The 20,721-nt window shown below is 33.7% G+C and overlaps 1 protein-coding gene across 2 annotated transcripts in view; it reads right to left on the bottom strand.

Annotated features, from left to right (window-relative positions):
• Window positions 1-20,721, bottom strand: part of LOC126965720 (kynurenine formamidase) — a 55,374-nt gene that overhangs the window by 7,879 nt on the left and 26,774 nt on the right. For both annotated transcript variants that reach the window (XM_050809474.1, XM_050809473.1), the window contains exon 3: window positions 10,846-10,947. In XM_050809474.1, the coding sequence (XP_050665431.1) occupies window positions 10,846-10,947 (102 nt within the window). The remainder of the gene's footprint in view (window positions 1-10,845; window positions 10,948-20,721) is intronic.

Raw genomic sequence — 20,721 nt, 5'->3', positions numbered from 1 at the left:
TCTTGACAGTATAGTTATACATTTATACGCCAATTTTATGGCAAATATCGAACTAATGTCTATTTTATGGCTTCTGTGGAATCGAAAATACACCACAATTTAGCTAATGTCATGTTTAAGTAGACTAACATGCTAAGAATATGTTAGATATTAAAATCGGTGCTAAGATTGATCAAAGTTTTATTATTTTTTTTTCTTATAATGCCTTAAACAAATATAGCAGCATGCTGTTATACCTACTGTAAAGTACTCATACAAAATAGTTGCTTAAATTATTAAAAATATAAGTACTTAGTGATAATCACAACAAAAAATACTGAATCTTATTTTTGAAAATGTATTTACACAAGACATAAGTAAGCATTTACATAAGTAGTGAAAACTAGGGAGAAGAGACATTAAGATGAAGTTGGGCGGGGAATTTTTGGAGGTATAAAAAAGTACAAAGAAGAATGCAGTCTAGTCTAGTGGTATATAGTAGAGGACAGTGCACCGTTAACACCGTTGTGGTAACGTTGGTTAACGTCAGGATGTTACATCAGGACGTACAGGGGCTTTGACATGATGATGAGAACCATGGCATATGTAGGTCTACTGCTACTAACATCTGCCTACCTTCAAGCGGTATTTTCAATGTCTGGGTACTCTCTCTAAGCAACTCATTATTACACTCGGCTATCTGTATAAACACATCCGGTACGAGTATCTTTCACCTCCTTATAGTTAAGTCAACGACACGAGATAAAGAATATAAGAAAGTGTCAGGGCTTCAAAACATTTTATTTAAAAAAAAATAATGCTTATTATGTATTCCATGTTGTAATCGCTGTCGTCGTCTGTATTAGACAAAACACAGCCGTATTTATGAAAACTTTTTTTATGACAATAAGGGACGAAACGAACAGGACATTCCGCTGATGGCAATTTATACGCACTGCCCATTACAATGCAGTGCCGCTCAGGATTCTTGAAAAACCCAAAAATTCTGAGCGGCGTTACAATTGCGCTCGTCTCCTTGAGATATAAGATGTTAAGTCTCGTTTGCCCAGTAATTTCACTAGCTACGGCGCCCTTCAGATTGAAACAGTAATGTTTACACATTACTGTTTCACGGCAGAAATAGGCGCCGTTGTGGTACCCATAATCTAGCCGGCATTCTGTGATCCTGCAAAGGAGCCCCTTACTGGTATATAATTCAGTAACGGTCCGTTTGTTTACATTTTTTATGTCATCTCGTTGGCCTTAGTACAACACAGTCTATTTGACAGCAACTTATTTGTTGCGGCGATATATAGAATTAACTGAAGCCCAGACTTACACTATACTAGCGTAAAGACAAACAAACAAAGTGTGCGAGAGAGAAGAAAATCTCTAACGGAGATATACCTAGACAAAAGTAAAGCAAATATAAAATTAAGTAAGTAAGTATATCTTTATTTGGAACAAACACAATAGTAAACATTTTTACAAAATATAATAACAAAAAAAATGAAAAACTTATCAAAATAATTACGAATATAATATACTTACATGCCTAATCTAATTAAAACTAATATACCCACATCAAGAAACCAAAGAAAAAAAAACTAAAGTAAGGCTCTATATCAACATAATAAGGTGGTGTTTGCAGTGCTTTGTCCCAAAAAGGTTTGTTACTCAGCATATTAGTTGAGTATCACCCAACATGATTTTCATTAGCTACCTTCAAGAAGGAGGCCGTCGCGATTACAGCCACAAGTGCTTCGACTATTAAATATTACTGTAACCGATTTTGATTTGACAGGTTGTAAACAGTCAGCCACGCTTGGTATTAGCTCCTTAATATCATCATCAACAGCCGTCATCATCATCACACAAACATACAACACAGAGAAATAGAAATAAATAAATAAAATATATATTATATTCGGTCGGAGTATCATTTACATAATCATGTCATGTCTTTTATTTATACAAGCTCCTTGGGGCTACCTATCTCAGAGGAGATCGGCAATTGATACAGGTTCATTGGCCAGACGAGATGTTATTATCTGATGTGGCAGAATCTCCATCTTGCTATTTACCAATATGGTAATACTGATAGAATTCTGCTGAGAATAAATTCTAAAGTGGACACTTAATAGTCCAAGCGAGGACCGACGAAAAAGGGTGATGTAAGGTATAACTACGAAAATATATTTCTATACTTTATATAAATGCTATTATAAATAATCCATCGATCTGGCAGTCTTTAAATATTCAATCGGTTTTGAACTGAAAACTTCTTTAGCCTTTTGGTAGGGGAAAACCTTATGGGTTTGCGTCATCGACATTGTCACAGCTGGCCCACGCGATAAATAAAAAAATTTGAAAAAATAAAAATAATTATATAGTTAGACATTTTTTTCATGTGTGAAATATCGTGAGTTCGCGTCTCCGAAATGCTTACAGCAGTATATCTGTAGCTATACAGCTGACGTATTGTGCAACATTAGTGCTGTGTATATCTTAAAGGTGAAATTGAATGGATTTAGTGAAAAGTTCAATGTGTATATACTGTGCAAATTATAGAAATAGTGTTTTTATTTGATTCAACATTAAAACAAAACGAAACATTATGAAATTTCAAATTTTAATACAAAAAATTCTAAGTTCTCACTTCTATTTCACCTTAAGCACACTTTTGCCGTTGCGATATCAAACTACGAATGATATTTCCTGCTGAAAATTGCTAAGACATTAACGGGCTGTCTGGTCGTCTTAACGTTAGCATATTCTAAGTCAATGGTTTTGTTATGAAAATAAGGGACGAGAAGAGCATGACGTTCACCTGTTGGTAATTCATACGCCCTGCCCATTTCAATTCAGTGCCGCTCCAGATTGTTGGAAAACCCAATAATTCTGAGGGGCATTACAATTGCGCTCGTGACCTTGGTCGTGAATATTTTTTTTTCTCTCTTCTCTCTTTATTGCAATTGTCGCGATCTGTTGGTAATTTCCAACAACTTTTGTCTGCTTGCGCTGGGATTTTATTTTTTACTAGAGAGTGACCCATTGGCCACGTGCCTCTTGTGTTGGTTATTCTATTCAAAACGTGTTATCAAACTAGTCACACTATGTCTCCTTGGTCGGGTGAACTGAACACAGTCGCTGTTGATCAGGGCCGGGGCCAATATGTTGGGATGATTCGAAATCCTTTCGAAATATCTTTGTAGATGATTTTTTATATCTTTTTTTACTGTAGTGAACTAGGAATTGGTCGTGAATATTTAAAAAAATATTACGAGAGACTATACACAGATCCTTCAGGTAAATAATAAACACGTTAACAATTTATACAAATTGATTTTTATTGTATAATATCGGATGTCATTTTGCTATTTAATATGATCGTGTTATTTGATTACATGTGGGTAATATGATAATGACCTTCTTTTTTCTCGTGAATAATATTAATAGCTTTGATATTTCTAGTATAATAATTTATACGTGCACATAGAGCCTCTTGCTGTTAGATAACTAAACGGTGGGCTCAGTTGGTAAGAGCGCTCGCACGAAACGCGAGACGTCGCGGGCTCGAGTCCTGCGTCGTTCATAAATTTTGTTTTCAAATTCTCTTTTTTTATCATACTTGGGACGCTAGATGGCGTTTAATTCGTGATTAAGAATTGTTCATTTAAAATGCCCAAACCATAGATAATTTATACGCCTAGATAGTCTCTTGCTGTTAGACAACGCATGAAAACAGGCCGGGTTTATTACTTTAGTATACATGACAAGCTACATCTATACACTCGCGATATGTATGTCACTTTATTGTAGTGCGCGTGTTGAAAATAGATGGTAACAGTTAAACGCTATTTTTTCCGACGTGTTCATAGCTGTCACAGCCTTATCTATCTATTATAATTATCTAAGACCTAAACATGACGGAATCGCGAGTAAATATGTTAAATAATCATATAGACCAACTTTTTCACGCGGAAAGAATGCATTTTTTACTTACAGTTATCGTAAAGAACCCGCTTTTATCGCCTGTCACAATTAGATCGAATATTTCTTCATTTCTGTATGGAATCAAGAAGGAAATACAAGTTTCATCACGCGTTTCTTTCTGCAGATCAGTCAAATCATGAGGCACCAATTTTTCATATTTTTTATTTTACTGACTTGACGCAAACGAGTCAATATGGTTGGTAAGGTAACGTTAAGCCATACCACTAATTCCTGGGTACTTTGGCTCGGATCGGCTTCCACCATCTCTTTCAATTCGTTGTTATACGCCTTTGTAGGCGGTCTTCCCCGTCATTCGTTCTTCAAATCAAAGTTTCCATCACGAAAGCGTTTAAATCAAAATCGTACGGTGCATTCATTAGCAGTCTCTCCCCTTCCTCCCCTCTCCAAACGCAACATTGATATTGCGAGCTGTCCTGCCGCGTTAGTTCCACATCGGAACTCCTATTCAAAAATCACCCGAATTTTCGAAATATCCATCTTCATTGTCTGAGCTGAATAAAAAAACAAGTGGAAGTCGATATTCGAATGTTGCACATTTTTTTAAAGAAAAACTACATAGGTGCCTACCATGTGAAAAAAGTTTCACTCGAAAATCTCAAACCATAAAGATTCTATGTCAATTCAAAGTATCTGTTACAATAAAACGGCAATTTTATACTTTAAACCCTAATATTTAATTCTTTGCTTTGGGTTTTTGCTATTTCACACAACTGTATTGAAAAACGTCGTGTGATACATGTCTCACCCGTGGGTGTGTAGGTTATTACAAACTCATTACATTCCAAAATGCATGCTTAAGTTTTTTTAAATGTGTCCTTCGTCCTTCTCTGTACAACAGACAATGTGTTTACAAGATTCCATAAAAAACAAACAAAAAAACCCCATTAATAATATTTGTTAGGATTTCTAGAAACTATTTAAACAGAAAGTTATATTTAGCTGTCGTTCATTGAAATTCGAATGCGTTTTCGTGCAATAAATTCATGTTTGTTTCAAACATCAATAATTAGTTTTCGATCATTGTTATTCCACGTCACTCATATTATTTAAACACATTAATTAAAACTCTCGTGTTAATTACAATTGTATATTATTATGAATTGTTAATCGTAGATATATTGTGGTGAACAAGTCAAAACTATTGTTTTTGGTACTTGTATAATTAATACTTGTAAATGGAGAGACGTTTTTTGTTCGGTTGTACTGAAAAACTACTGAACTGATCGGAATAATACTTATACCATAAGATGCAGCGTGTTTCGGGGAAGGTATTAGTATATGTATTTTAGTGATTACTTGAGGTCTATTGCCAAAATCAAAAGGCAAAGTTTCAGTCCGAAACGAATTTCGAATCCTGTCCGAAACCAAAGTACTTCGGATCCGAATAGTGCGGATGGATTTCGTTTCGGAACCATACACCCATAAAAAGTGAAGTAGTAGTTACAATCTTATTAATGCCCAACAATGAAAATGTAAATGTGAAGTGAATTTGGGAATAAGGTAAACGAAAGACAAAATGGCTTATCGCGAACTTCGTAAAATGTACGATCCGTCAACCGAAACTTCGTATTGCATTTTTGGTAATATTTCCTTATCCGGAACCTATATTTTTTTGACGTAGAATTACCTATATGTTCGCAATGCAAATATGAATCATGTTCAAAGCTTAAAATTTTAAACATTAAATATTTCATAAAAAAAGTAATAAAGAATAAACTGTATAAATATATATTATCATATATTGGATGCATCAACCTTTACCGTAACACGGTAAGTAAGTAATAAACAAAAAAAAAACAAATAAAAGACGTCAGCAGTCAAGGCAAGTATTTGAATATTTATGTCTAAATATATATAAAGGTCATCATAACTTTAGTTAAAACTAGCTGCCCCGGCAAACGTTGTTTTGCCATATAAATTATTTTTAGGGTTAAACCGTTTCTCGGACATTGCAACATTACTTAATTTTTTCAAAAAAAAAAAAATAATTCTTCTAAACTAAACGTAGCCTAAGTTACTCCACTCCTTACATCAGTTACCTGGCAAAAAAAAATCCCGTCAAAATCGGTCCGAAATTTCAGACATTAGCTTGAACAAACAAACAGACCGACAAAAATTGTAAAAAATGTTATTTTGGTGTATGTACCGTATATACAATTCATATACATGTAGTAAAAAGCGGTTATTAAATATTACAAACAGACACTCCAATTATTTATATGTATAGATTATATTTAGCGCGACAGTTCAAAGAGTACTTGTCACAAACTTGTAAATTATGCAGCCATTATTTTAGTAAACTATCCTGTCAATTCTGGGAAGATCTACGATAGGTATTGGCCATACTATGCTACAAGGCTAGAGATAACAAAAATTTTATCACAAAATCGATGACAGAATTCAAAATCATTATGTATAATCTCTTCCGTAAGATTTCGTTGTAATGTTTGAGACGTATTTTGGAGTCCAAAGATCAGATATTCTTATTATATATAATGAAAATGGTCTTTGTTTTGACGCTCTTTCACGCCTAAACCACTGATCGTATCGACACGAAACTACCACCATTCGATGCGAAATTTATCCAAGATGGTTTATGGCTACTTATTTTTTGACTTCCAACGGTGCTTCATTATTTTTTTCCTTTTAAAATTTGCACAGCGAAGCCGGCGGGAACGGCTAGTATTTTTTTATTCGTGGTTCATATTTGTAAGCTAACTGCTTATATTAAATTAAATACAAGTCATAGTTTAATAATAATATTTTTATGTAGGCCTATGTGCGATACATTTTACTGTCGGTTTCATATTTCATGAAACACACATTTTAATTTACCACTACAACAATAGATTTGCTTAATTGCAAATCTTTTGTTTCAAACAATTCCAATCGCAAATGCGCGCAATTTTGAAAACTTGATTCTTGCACATTGTGTAAGAATTGAAGTTATAATTTATAATATAAAAATAATCAGCGGCAATTTTAGTAGAGCAAATTAAAAGGATAATGATGAACTCTTTTTAGAGTAGTCTATAGGATTTTTTTAATGCTTTATACTAGGTTGGTATTTAATATATAATAATAATAATAATATATTGACACACTTGTACACAAATTATCTTGCTCCAAACTAGGCATAGCCTGCAGTACTATGAGCACAAGACAACGACATATTTAATACGATATATCTACTTACCTAAACACACATAAATACATTTAAACATCCATGACTCGGAATTAAACATCCATATTTATCATATAAATGTTTGCCACCTACCGGGATTCGAACCCGGGACCTCTAGCTCAGCAGGGCCACTATTCACTAACCACTGGGCTATATGGGTCGTCGTATTTATTATTTAACCAGAAAAATGAGAAAAAATCTTAGAAAGACAAGAGATGAGAAATCCAAAATATAAGCGAAAGGCTTGAATAAATGGTCTAGAAAAGCTAGAAATAGAACCGAATAGAGGAGGTTAGGAGAGACCTTTGTCTAGGACAAACAGATGTAAATAGTAGTTGTCCATATAACATTTTATCATGTGAATAACGGCTTATCTATATACATATAATGCTACGTGAACAATTTCTTTTTGTTTCTAAAAATACATATTAGGCACTTCTTCATTCACACTGATAACTTAGTACCAAAATATATAACTCTCTTACAAACTTGAACTTTACCAACTTAGTTGCAAAACAAAATTGAATTTAGCTGTCAATTTGTAAACGCGCCAACATTTTGTTGGCGCGTAAGAATATTTTGCTTAAAACTACTTACATTGAAATCAAGCAGCAATATTTTAAGCATGTAATATAGGTAACTACGTAAGTAAGGAATATAAACTAAAATGCTGATAGAAACGTGAATATTATAATATAAATAAATGAATCCTGTTCGTTGGAACATGCAGGGGAGAGTAGGGTCATATAGTGGAGTAGAGTGTTTATTTATTTTAAAATAAAAAATGTTGTTTTTCACGAAATAAGTTATACTTCTTTTGTTTATATATAGCTTCTGCTTGCGACTTCTTTCGCATTAAATTGGTGTACTTGTGGTCCTTGGGTAACTCTTAATAATTTCGGGATAAAATGTACCATATGTTCTTTTCTGTAACCCCTTTGCGACGTGTGTGCAAATTTTGGTGATGTTTAGTAGTAGTAGTAATTAGCTGCCTGGCCGTTGAGTAGATATAGATTCCAACTCATAATATACTTACAACCTTGCAAAGTTTTTTTTTTAATATTAAATTAAAATACAATGTACTTTATATAGCTTAAAATATAATAACAGTCACTTTAAGAAGCTTATATGTGTGTGAAGCCGCTTAAAATTTAATAACACAAATATTTAAAAAGAAAAGAATAATTGTTTTCAAGTACAGCTATTACAACATAGATCTTATTTTAAACAATGTACAACAATTAGTACAGAAACCAATAAAAAATTATTATCGACTTAACGTTAACATTTACAAATTAGTTATCTACTTAGCTAGCCGCAAATTATATTAATAAAGGTTTTGTAAAAAGTACTTTTTTAACGATGACTTATATTTATTTTTACTTATACAGGGTGGTTTTTTGACAAGGGCGGTGATGGCCTGGTCGTGGAAGGAGTAAACAAGAATTATATATCTGTCTCGGGAGTTGAAGCAAACTCACATAGGGATTGAGAATATTCGGTTTTGTACCAATCCTTTATTTATTTATTTAACAGTTATATGGTCAAAGGGTCACTAACCGTAAATCAGGTGGAAAATTCTTGAGCACTTTTAAAATGATAATGTAATATCAACTTTATCACAATTAGATAGCAATGAAAATTGTGTCGAGTGTTCTGATAATATTTCACTCAAGCTAGTTATTTTCAACTTTATTTCGATGCAAAAAGGTATATTTTAGACTGAAGGCGTTCAAACCTAATCTAAGTTGACCCTTAACGCATCAACTTGTGACAGATTTATCTGCAGACCTGCTCGTACCGGATGATGGGGACGATTCAATTGTCCTCCTCATATACATTGTAGTTTATATTATCTTTATCACACGAGAGCTACAAATCATATACATTTAATTACACCAATATGATAAATGGATCATAACCGCAATAAACTAGTATTTAGTATAAATGTAAAAGCTTCTTAGTCACTATTCCCTTATTAGCGTTTACGAAATTCAAAATTTAAAAATATAGCACCAAAGTTCCTTTATACGCAGCAAAACATATTTTCATTCGCGGGTCTAGTTGGTACGTTATAATTATTTGGTTTTCTTTGTAAAGTATCTGCATATTTCAAGAACTGCAATTGAATATGACGTTAATATAATGTAGTGATAGATTATTTTTGCAATGAAAGCATAATTCGTTGCTTACACAAAAAAAATTGGAAGGACTGAAGATTATCCTGGCCTCCAAGGCCCCCGCCCGGCTTCAATGTAAAAAGCCTTTATTATCAGCACACATGAGGTTTTTAGTGGGTAGGGGTGTTTACACCTGAGTCATATTGGCCCCATTGCGGGGTCATCAATACGTAAATGTATTTTCCTCCTCTTCAAAAAAAAAATGTAAATACGATTGAAGAGTTTGTAAAAAATATAATAGCAATTAAAAACACACAAGATTCGAACGGAATTGCAAGAAATGATCTTGAAAAGATTTAATAGAAAATTCAGTTCAAGATGGTGATTTGAATATGATGAAATGAATGATATTATTTGGGCCCAACCATACTTAAGTCTTGCCAAAAATAAACAAATAGATGACCAGAAGCTCTAGTTGAAATATTTTTATTCTTAACAGTAAATAAAAATATTAATATTTTAACTAGAATGATGAAAATGAGAGTTAACATCTTATATCTCAAGTCATCTTGAGCGGCATTGTATTGTAATGGGCAGGGCGTATAAGTCGAATCGTCCCATATTGTCATAAGAAAACAGGAGATCAAACTATCCGTAGGGTCTCTTGATGGTAGTGGTCACCAAATATAAATTCTTGCAACTAAAAGAAGGCACACAAACCTTTCAACAATTATCTTTAATTACGTTATACGTTAATTATATATAATGTACAGCGCTTGAGAGCGATGTCCAACCTAACTTTCGTACGACTTTTGTCAATATTATATTTGTTTTGCTAACTCGGAACTCGTTCCAACTACTATTACTGGCTTTGGATTCCATTCTAACATTTTTCAGATGATAATAACAAACTTTAACATGTTTCACTGCAATCGAAATGAGAGAACTTTTCCGGTATCCAAGCTAGTAAGAGTACGACAAAATCCTGGTTCGTTTGCTGAAAATGTAATTCGTAAATTCGAAAATTCGTAATCCTTAGTCTTGAACGGAACGATCGCAGAGAGAAATATAGCGAAATAGCGACAAGATAGTAAGATATTAATAGATGACCGTAAAAATGACTGAATTATTATTTAAATTGTTTTGTACAAAATAATTCTTCAAAACTTGAGATATACACTACCATTACCTACCAGCAATTCTTTATATTTTTATGTATTACGTGATTGATATAGTAATATTTAACATATTAATGGTTATGTTATATTTCGTAAGGATATAGAAAATAGTTATTCAGAAATATAATTAATGTCATACATTTGTTTTGAGTTCTTATCTATTTAAAATGATTTATTGTTAAATTATCATGAAAATAGGAGGGAATAGGGTATATGTAGCAAATCAGGTGTATGTTTGATTTTAAATATTCCAAAGTGAAAAAGAATTTATGGAGTTTTTTGCTGAGGTGGTCGTAACTACCCCTTCCTCCCCTAACAAAGTACTCGATATGTTATATCATGTATTGCATAGGTTTCTGTTACTTACCATCTGGCAGATCCGTTCCCAAAATATCTAACTTTTGTCCGGGTGTCGCACCGTATTCTATTTCCAGTTTGTGAGGGACGTTGTTGACAGCAGTTTCGCTAGCTACAAACATAAAAAAATAGTATTAATATTAACATAGATAAAAGTAATTAATATATTTTATAGTTATATTACATAAGTATCAAAAATAATAAAATATTTTATCGCAATACTCGAATGTGTCCTAATTGGGACGCATTTTGACAGACACGCTCATTTACATAACATTTGATGCGTAGAGACAACAGATTTTTTCTTATGTTTTTTTATGGTTATTGGAGGTTATTGGAAAGAAACAAACCGAAGCGTTCGACCCCCCACTCAAAGTGCCACCATTTATTTACTTCGACTTAACTATCCAGATAGGGAAAATATACCATGTCCCCGGCAGATAAAGAACCGTATAAAGTAATCAAATCATAATTTATTTATTCATTTAGGCAAAAAAATAACACATATGAATGTCAAAATTATACATTTACCATTTAATATTGCACAACGAACTGCCAAAGAGCTGCAAAATATGTATATACTCGTATATACCACGAAAACTGAAACACGCTTTAAAAGATAATTCTGACTTCTTAGGTTTCATGAAATGAATGGCTCTTTGTGACCAGATAAGCCCGAGGGGTTTTCGTGGTAGGTACTTATCAGATAAAAATGCTATGCATTTGTTCTGTATTAGTCAATAAACTAAAAAAAAAACGCTATTTAATGAGAATTATTCTCACGGAAATAAGAAATTCCTTAAATGTTCGTCGTGACACGAGAATTAGGCATTGCTGCAATCATATTTTGGAAGGGAACGACCCGCCCCACAACGCGGCCTCAAGTAATGACATTTATGCCGAGAATGACGAAACCTTTCAACCACCAACCAACTGACTCAATATAGTAACAGTATGTAAATCAAATCAAATACGTATATTTTTCCCAATATGTAGTATAGTTACAATAGTACAGCAATACTTATTCTTAAAATGTTAAACTACAGTTGGGAGATCTGAGCTCAAACTAGGTAGAACCTGTGCTATGAGTCTCCTTGCCCCTCCACTCTTAACTAATTATGTAATTGCATTTTATTGTCTATATTATTGAGACTAAATATAAAATATGTTTGTGTATGTATACGTTGGTGTATGGTTATGAATGCTTCCAAGAGAGTGTCATTCTCTTTTCAGTCTGTGTGTGTGTTCAGTGTGAGAAAAAATGATAAATATTCCATATATGGTATAGTTGCAACAGCGCAAATAGTCATCTGTTGGACTTCTGTGATGCAACAAATAACCAGCTTTATAACAAGACCAGTTGTAACAAGCTGACTTAGAACTCTAACAAGCTAAAATAATTATCTAGAGTTGTTATTACACCATACGAAACTCCCTTTAAAGGAGGACAAACGAGCGTACGGGTCACCTGGTGTTAAGTGATAACCGCCGCCCACATTCTCTTGCAACACCAAAGGAATAACAGGAATGCCGGCAATTGAAAACACGAATTATCTAACGGGCCTTTGCAAAAGAGAGCTGTTCGTGTATATCAGCTTGGTTATAGACAGTCACTCAAAGAAAAATTTAAAGAAATAAATATTATGACTATTCATTGTCAGTACCTTTATGAAAATTTAATATACGTTTACTTGTAACTAATTCTAGTAGGCTTCATAAGATACACAATAGCTTTAAGAGTGAATGTAAATACTTTTATAATAAAGTCCCAGCCACTGTTCTGGCAATCTCTATAAATAAATTTAAATGTTTTATTAAAAAATGGCTTTGTCGAAAGTCCTACTTCTCCACAGCTGAATATCTAAGTGATCCGACAGCCTGGGACTAGATTATGATTATTTTATAGCAATAGCAATGACAGAAAATGTACGAGCTTCTAAGTTAAATTATTCCAGACATCCAGATGATGGTTATTTATGTTATACTTAATAACATTTACCACTCAAACGTTTTTTAACTTATTTTTTGAATTTCGTAACACATTTTTTTGAAAATTTTCTGGGATCTTGTTGTAATATACATCGCCCCGCAAAAGACTTACTAATTCGACATAGCCTTAGCTTAGAGTAGTAAGCATTATAAGTTTATGTTTATTCCTGGTGTTAAGGTTAATAACCATAAGGTTATGACGGATTCTAACAAATGCACTTATGTGCCTATATAAATATATTACGTTGTTCTGTTCGTATTAAAAAAAACTCTTGCGGGTGGAATTTCGTAAAATCCGAAAGGAATATTCCTACCAAATTTCAAGTCTCTACGCCTAATGGTTCCAGAGATATCGTGATGAGTGACTATATACGTGGAAACCTCTTATATATATATATATATATATATATATATATATAGATATATTGAAAAGCCACAGTTAAGATGTTTATTTTTTTAAATTTACTTTAAAGTATTCTTTAGGATTTTGTTGTATTTTCATTTGTTACAATTGTCCACATTAGAAATATTATTTCTACTGTGGTAGTGAAGTGTGCAGACTAATTGTTGAAATTAATTAGTAAAGGGAACGTAAAGGTATTTATAAAGAAGCAATTTATATTATTGATTATTTTAAAAAACGGATAAATATTAACCCACAGTTATCACACGGTGTGCATACTTACAAGCGAACTGGTTGCGAATTATAAAATTGATTTCTGCGCATTCCGTACGATAATTAAAATATCACTTTACTTTTATTTCGTTTTTAAATATAAAATACTTAATTAATGTCAAGCTGGCATTTCATAACACGGTCTTATTGGCTTGGTATGTATGTATGTATGCAACAGAGCTTTGAACTATTTTCGACGAGAAGACAACGAAATTCAAATAGTTATCGAAGACCAAAGATGACAGAGTTAAGAGTTCGAGTTTACTTTTTTTGCTACATATTATAAAATCATTCAGAAATAAATTTTTTGTTTCATTTTTAGGGTTCCGTAGCCAAATGACAAAAAACAGAATCCTTATGTATTCTTCATGTCTGTCCGTCCATATGTCACAGCCACCTTTTTCCGAAACTATAAGAACTATACTGATGAAACTTGGTAAGTAGATGTATTCTGTGAAAAATAGAAAAAAAAAACAATCAATTTTGGAAGTTCCTTAACATAGAACTGAAACGCAAAATGTTTTGTTCATCAAACCCATATGTGTGGAGGGAGTATCTGTGGATATGTCTTCAAAAATGAGGTTTCTAATATCATTTTTTTCTAAACTGAATAGTTTGCTAGAGAGAAACTGCCAGTGATAAAATATGTCCAATGTTCCAAAGTGAAATTAAATGTAGACATAGTTTAGTATCGCGAAGTTTTGTATATTTCCGTAGGCAGTCTTAGGTAATTTATACATTTAGATGGAGCCTCTTGTTGTTAGACAAGAAACAAACAGGCCAGGTTTATTACTTCAGTGTGCATGACAAGCTACGTCTAACACTCGCGATGTGTATGTCACTTTATTTCAGTGTGCGTGCGTTAGCTGAAAATCGAGGTTAACAGTTCGCCGCTATTTTCTTCGACGTGTTCACAGACGTATAAATAATCTGAGGCAGCAGCAAACCAACTTTAGAATAACCTTCCTTGTGCAGTTTTTCCAGGACGATACGACATGGGTACCTTCAAAAAAAGCGCGTAACCTATTCTGAAAGGCAAACAATACTCCTGTGATTTCTCTGTGTTGTAGCAGGCAGTGAACCCTTAAAATCAGGTGAGCCGTACGCTTGTTTTTCTACCTCTTCCATGAGAAGAAGCCATGATTTATAAGAAGAAGTCAGGGGCATAGCTACGGCAAATAGCCGTATCAATTATACAGTACGGGGTAAGCAAAAATAAATAAAAACTTTTGCTTGCCGAAAAAAAGGCAAGGAGAGTGTATATTTAATTTAAATTGTTTATAAAAATTTGTGATGCCAGATAGATAATTATCACGAATAAATATTTCTTTTAATTATATACAAACGTTTTTTTTACTTTTGTGAGAAATCTTTAACCGAGGAGCCCTTAGCTCCAAGCAAATTTTTATACTGGACTCCGCCAAGGCACGCTACGCCACTGATCCGTGTTCACATATTCATACATGCGTATGATTTTTTTTATGAAAAATAAGGCACGAGACGAGCAGGACATTCAGCTGATGGAAATTGATACGCCCTGCCCATAACAATGCAGTGCCGCTCAAGATTCTTAAAAACCCCAAAAATTCTGAGCTGCACTACAACTGCGCTCGTCACCATGAGACATAAGATGTTAAGTCTCATTTACCCAGTAATTTCATTAGCTACGGCGCCCTTCAGACCGAAACACAGTAATGCTTCTCATTACTGCTTTAAGGCAGAAATAGGCGCCGTTGTGGTACCCATAAATTAGCCGGCATCCTGTGCAAAGGAGCCTCCCACTGGTATATGTTTAGAATGTAAGTTGCTTATTATAATTATAATTAATGTAACAGGTTGTAGGTTATTCAGCGATATCCAAGACATTCGTGTGTTATTTATTTCAACCAACTCCCCGCATCTTATGGCGAGAGTATATCGTACGACGTACACATAATGTCAAATTAAAGATGGTTATTTGAGCTTATGCACGTGCAGAGCGATAATATTAAAACGATAATTATAATAATAACGGGCATGGAAATGTTTCATTATCTCTAAAACTGGTTTACTATCTTAATTGCATTGACATGGAATATAACTAACTGGTTCTATTACAAAGACGTACCAAGATAGTTATGTGGCTAAACAAGATTTTAATAACCTAATATATAAAAATGAATTGCTTTTCGTTAGTCTCGCTAAAACTGGAGAACGGCTGGACCGATTTGGCTAATTTTAGTCTTGAATTAAGAAGAAGTCCAGAGAAGGTTTTAAAGGTGAATACATATGAAAATTTTCGGAATTAAATAAAAACAACAATTTTGTTTTTCCTTTGATGTGTCCCCCGTTGCGTCGTTCAAAAATCAAATTGAAAGAATAGTTTAAAATGAATAACTAATTAGGATCTTTGTATCTTTCTCGCTTTCTCATGAGGTAAAAACAAACTTAATTTTAGTTACATATAGTTGGTAGATTAACGAAGCCAAGTTTTGTATGACGAAGTAAACAATGCTCTATCTGACATCGTGTACTGGTTTAGCGCCAATAACTTATTGTTAAATAATCATAAAACCAAATATATTAAATTCACCGCGCCAAATGTCAAAAATGTAGATGCGAATATTTTATTAAATGGAGAGGTGGTAAAACCAGTGGAATCTGCTATATTTCTTGGCATTACTCTTGATTCCAAATTGCAGTGGGGCCCCCATATTGAAGGATTGGCGAATAGGCTTAGTTCTGCAGCATATGCGGTTAAGAGAATTAGACGGTTAACTGACATAGATACGGCGAGATTAGTATACTTTAGTTATTTTCATAGTATTATGTCCTATGGTATATTGTTATTGGGCAGTGCGGCCGATATTAATACTATCTTTGTGCTGCAGAAGAGGGCTATTCGCGCGATTTATAACCTAGGTCCTAAAGAATCATTAAGAGAAAAATTTAAAGAAATAAACATTTTGACTGTTGCTTCTCAATACATTTTTAATAATGTCTTGTATGTTCATAAGCACATTGAGGAATTTTTTAGAAACTGTGACATTCATAATGTTAACACGAGGAACAAACATAAACTTGTTATGCCTACTACTCGGTTGGGTCGAGTTAGTAAGTCTTTTGTTGGGCGATGTATATGCTTCTACAATATGATCCCAGAAAATGTACAAAACAAATGTGTTACGAAAATTAAAAGAATTGTTAAAAAACGTTTGTGTGGGAAAGGTTATTATAGCATAAACAATTTTCTTAATAACACCACGGACTGGGAATAAAGCGAACACCCTCAGGCTCTTTAATTATAAATGTTTATTGTACGATATTACATTGTAATCCATATTTTAAATAAAAAAAAAAGCCCGCTGAGTTTCTTGCGCCCATTCTTCTCAGGTCTGAGGCAGTCTCTTTTGAATGGGTGGTAGATTTTGACGTTCAATAAGTGATTTTAAATCCTATTTTGAATAAAAATATTTGAATTTGAATTGAAAAAAAACTACAGTTGCTAACTATGATGGCAATACAACGTTTGCTAGGTCAGCTAGTACTTAATATTAATACTTCAAGCCGGCCCACATTCTAGCGCTCTACAAAGCGCAGGTCCGGCCACACATGGAGTATTGTTGTCATCTCTGGTCTGGCGCACCCCAGTATCAGCTCAATCCATTTGACCGCGTGCAAAACAGCTCAAATTGTCGGGGACACAGTGCTCTGTGAACGGCTGGATCACTTGGCGTTGCGTAGAGACATCGCTTCATTGTGTGTCTTCTACTGTATTTATCACGGGGAGTGCTGAGCTTCGAAGAGCTGTTTCACCTGGTTCCTGTCACCTAATTCCTGCTTCACACGACACGCTACAAATTAGGATATCATCCCCATCATACTGAATGTGTGGCGGTCCTCCACTATGCTGTTTTCAAGGAGCTTTCTTCCACGTACTACAAGGCTGTGGAATGAGCTTCCTAGTACGGTTTTTCCGGGACGATACGATATGGGTACCTTCAAAAAAAGCGCGTACATCTTCCTTAAATGCCGGCAACCTCTCGTGTTGCTAGAGCATTTGGGCGGCGGTGATCACTTAACACCAGGTGACTCGTACGCTCGTTTGTCCTCCTTTTCCATAAAAATAAAAAAAGAGCTAGGCACAGACCAGGAAGATTTAGAGCAAAACTTGAATTCAACTTAATAATATATTTCCTTGTTTGTCGTAAAAAACTACCTATTTGCAATGTAAAATACTTGGGTATAAATATAACGTTATTAAAATGCTTTATCTACAATCATATTTATTCAAAAAGGTTGTTTCTAAGTAAGATATAATCTGGCGGTAGCAAGTATTGCAGTAATATTTAGAATTGGCTTAAGACATACTCGGTATTATTAAAAAAAAGTTATACATAGCTTAGGCACGTGTTTTGTTATACAGAGACATGGAGTTTATCTTTTTCTATAAAAAAAAACAGTGCTCAGCTTGTGTTTAACTAAAATGTCCTCAAGTACAACATAAATTGAAGCGTACAGAAACAATTAAAGGAACGGAACGCAATTTTTGCCAGCTGTCATCTATCTGTCATTATATAAACTTATATGAATATGATCTACCCGTTAGACACACCATAGACTAGCTTTGACTCGTGTTTAAATATAATCAATGTTGTACTAACACAATAAATGTTTATTTACTAATAAATAATAATTATAATATTGACACACTTTTACACAAATTATCTTGCCCCAAACTAGGCATAGCCTGTACTATGGGTGCAATACAACGATATATTTAATACAATATACATACTCAAACATACATAAATACATATAAACATCCATAACTCGGTAACAAACATGCATATTCATCATATAAATGATTGCACCTACCGGGATTCGAACCCGAGACCTCTAGCTTAAAATTAATGAATTTAAAACACCACATTTACAGTTGCCTACTATAACGATTAGTATTAAAAAATAAAAATAAAAACATATATTTGCTATTCTTTAATAACATGTAGCAAAGGATCAAGCCGTCTACAGTACATACTTGATCCCATCAATTTGAGCAGCTCTGCGTTTCACTTGGTCATATGGTTCGAGCTATGATTGCGATACTGATCAGAATTTTAGGTTCAATCAAGATTCCTCAGCACTGCATTGCTTTAGGCAGGGCGAATCATTTTGTCACAACTTTTCATCAAAAATATTTCATTTTTAATATTTATAAACTGTTACACAACAGTTAGTGTTAATAGTGTTACAGACGAGCAGGATGTTCAGCTGGTGATAATTTATACGCATAATGCCCACTACAATGCAGTTACACTCAGGATTCTTGGAAAAACCAAAATTCTGAGCGCCGTGCCACTACAATTATTGCGCCCTTGAGACATAAGATGTTAAGTCTCATTGTCCAGTGATTTCACTAGCTACGGCTCCCTTCAGACTGAAACACAATAATGCTTACACATTACTGCTTCACGGCAGTAAAAGGCGACGTTGTGGTACCCATAATCTAGCCGGCATCCTGTACAAATGAGCTTTCCACTGCGACCGGTGTAACTACATTAGTTCGTATCGCCACATTCGCAATACAAAACCATTATACATCCCTCATCGTTACGAAAGCGTTCGTTAGAACCGTTTTTGTTCGACCGTTTTTTCTCTGACTTACTTTGCAAATCCAACCACCATGAAAGTCTCAAATCATTCTCGGATTATTGTATAGCCTACGACACTTAAAAATAATGTAGCTTTCTATTGGTAACAGAATTTTGAAATCCAAAGATTACCCACCACATCCGCACGAAATTTACCACTTTATAATATTACTTTAGATTATAACTCAATGTATTGTGAGGCGCTATTTAATAATAATAATATTGCACTAAACACACTCTTAAACAATTAATTATCTTGCCCCAAATTAGGCATAGCCTGTACTATAGGTTCAAGACAACGATATATTTAATACGATATAAATAGTTAAACATACATAAATACATATAAAAATCCATAACTCGGAAACAAACATCCAAATTCATCGTATTAATGATTGCACCTGCCGGGATCCGAACCCGGGACCTCTAGCTAAGTGGGCAGGATCGCTAACCACTGGGCCATACTTTATGCGTTTTCAATGTTATGTTTCATTTCAATTGAACTTAAACAATAATAAACATAGTTGTATTGATTTAAAAACATTATAATTTTCCAATAATCCTTGCTATACTTAAGAATGTCACCATTAACCTTCACAAACCACTTTATGTTAAGACGTAAAATATTATTATTAACATTTATGTTAATAATAATGTACTTGCACAGAGGCCTATCATATACAATGACCGGTTCAATATCTGCATTCCGAGGCATAACTAATTCCTTATGTTTACAGTAACTATCTACAACTGGACAGTTTAAATTAGTTTAAATATGTATGATAAAAAGTCGTGATAGCTTTTAATTCATAATAAATAATAAACTGTTTTTTATGAATTCGTCAATGATATTTCGTAACATTAAGAATTATTTCGTAAAATTTGCTCGCTGTTGTTGAAACGAAATTATTTCACAGCAGAACTGTCAATCCGTGCGTCAAAAAATTCTCTCATAGATAATTTTATTTATATATGTCCATACAAAACAAATATTGGTAATAAAAATAATTATGGATCGAATCGAAATAAAAACTATCCTATCTCTCAAGTTGGACTAAACTGCACTCCATGAAGTAACTCCATAAAAATCCGTTCATTACTTTAAGAGTCCGTCGTGGACAAACAACGTGACATGTAATTTATATATAATAAGATCAAGTATTGTAAATGTCGTTAAGTTCCAAATTCAAATTGAAATATTTTTATTAAAAATAGGATTTAATTGAACGTCAAAAACTACCACCTGCACCATACTTTTCACGTCTGAGGCACAATATTTCGAATGGGTGGTAGTTTTTGACTTTCAATAGGTGAATATATTTGAATTTGAAAGGAGAGGTTGATGTGTTTCTTGCCACTTCTTGTCACGGAAGCTCAACTTTTTCCGAAGTATTGGTAAATGTTAAAAGAAAAGAAAACTTTTGACATTCATAAGTACCATTCCCTTGACCTACATGAATCAAGTATTTTTTTGATTTGAATGCATCATGCTACATACGAACGGACTAAGGAATTATGATAAAGGGACTATATTTGTGTCACTTAGCCATTAATCTGTGCATGATCAGACTATCGCATACTTAAATAT

This window comes from Leptidea sinapis, chromosome 8 (assembly GCF_905404315.1).
Source record: "Leptidea sinapis chromosome 8, ilLepSina1.1, whole genome shotgun sequence".
NCBI lineage: Eukaryota > Metazoa > Arthropoda > Insecta > Lepidoptera > Pieridae > Leptidea > Leptidea sinapis.
The sequence above is the reverse complement of the archived record's forward strand: the minus strand, read 5'-3'. Positions and strand labels throughout refer to the sequence as shown.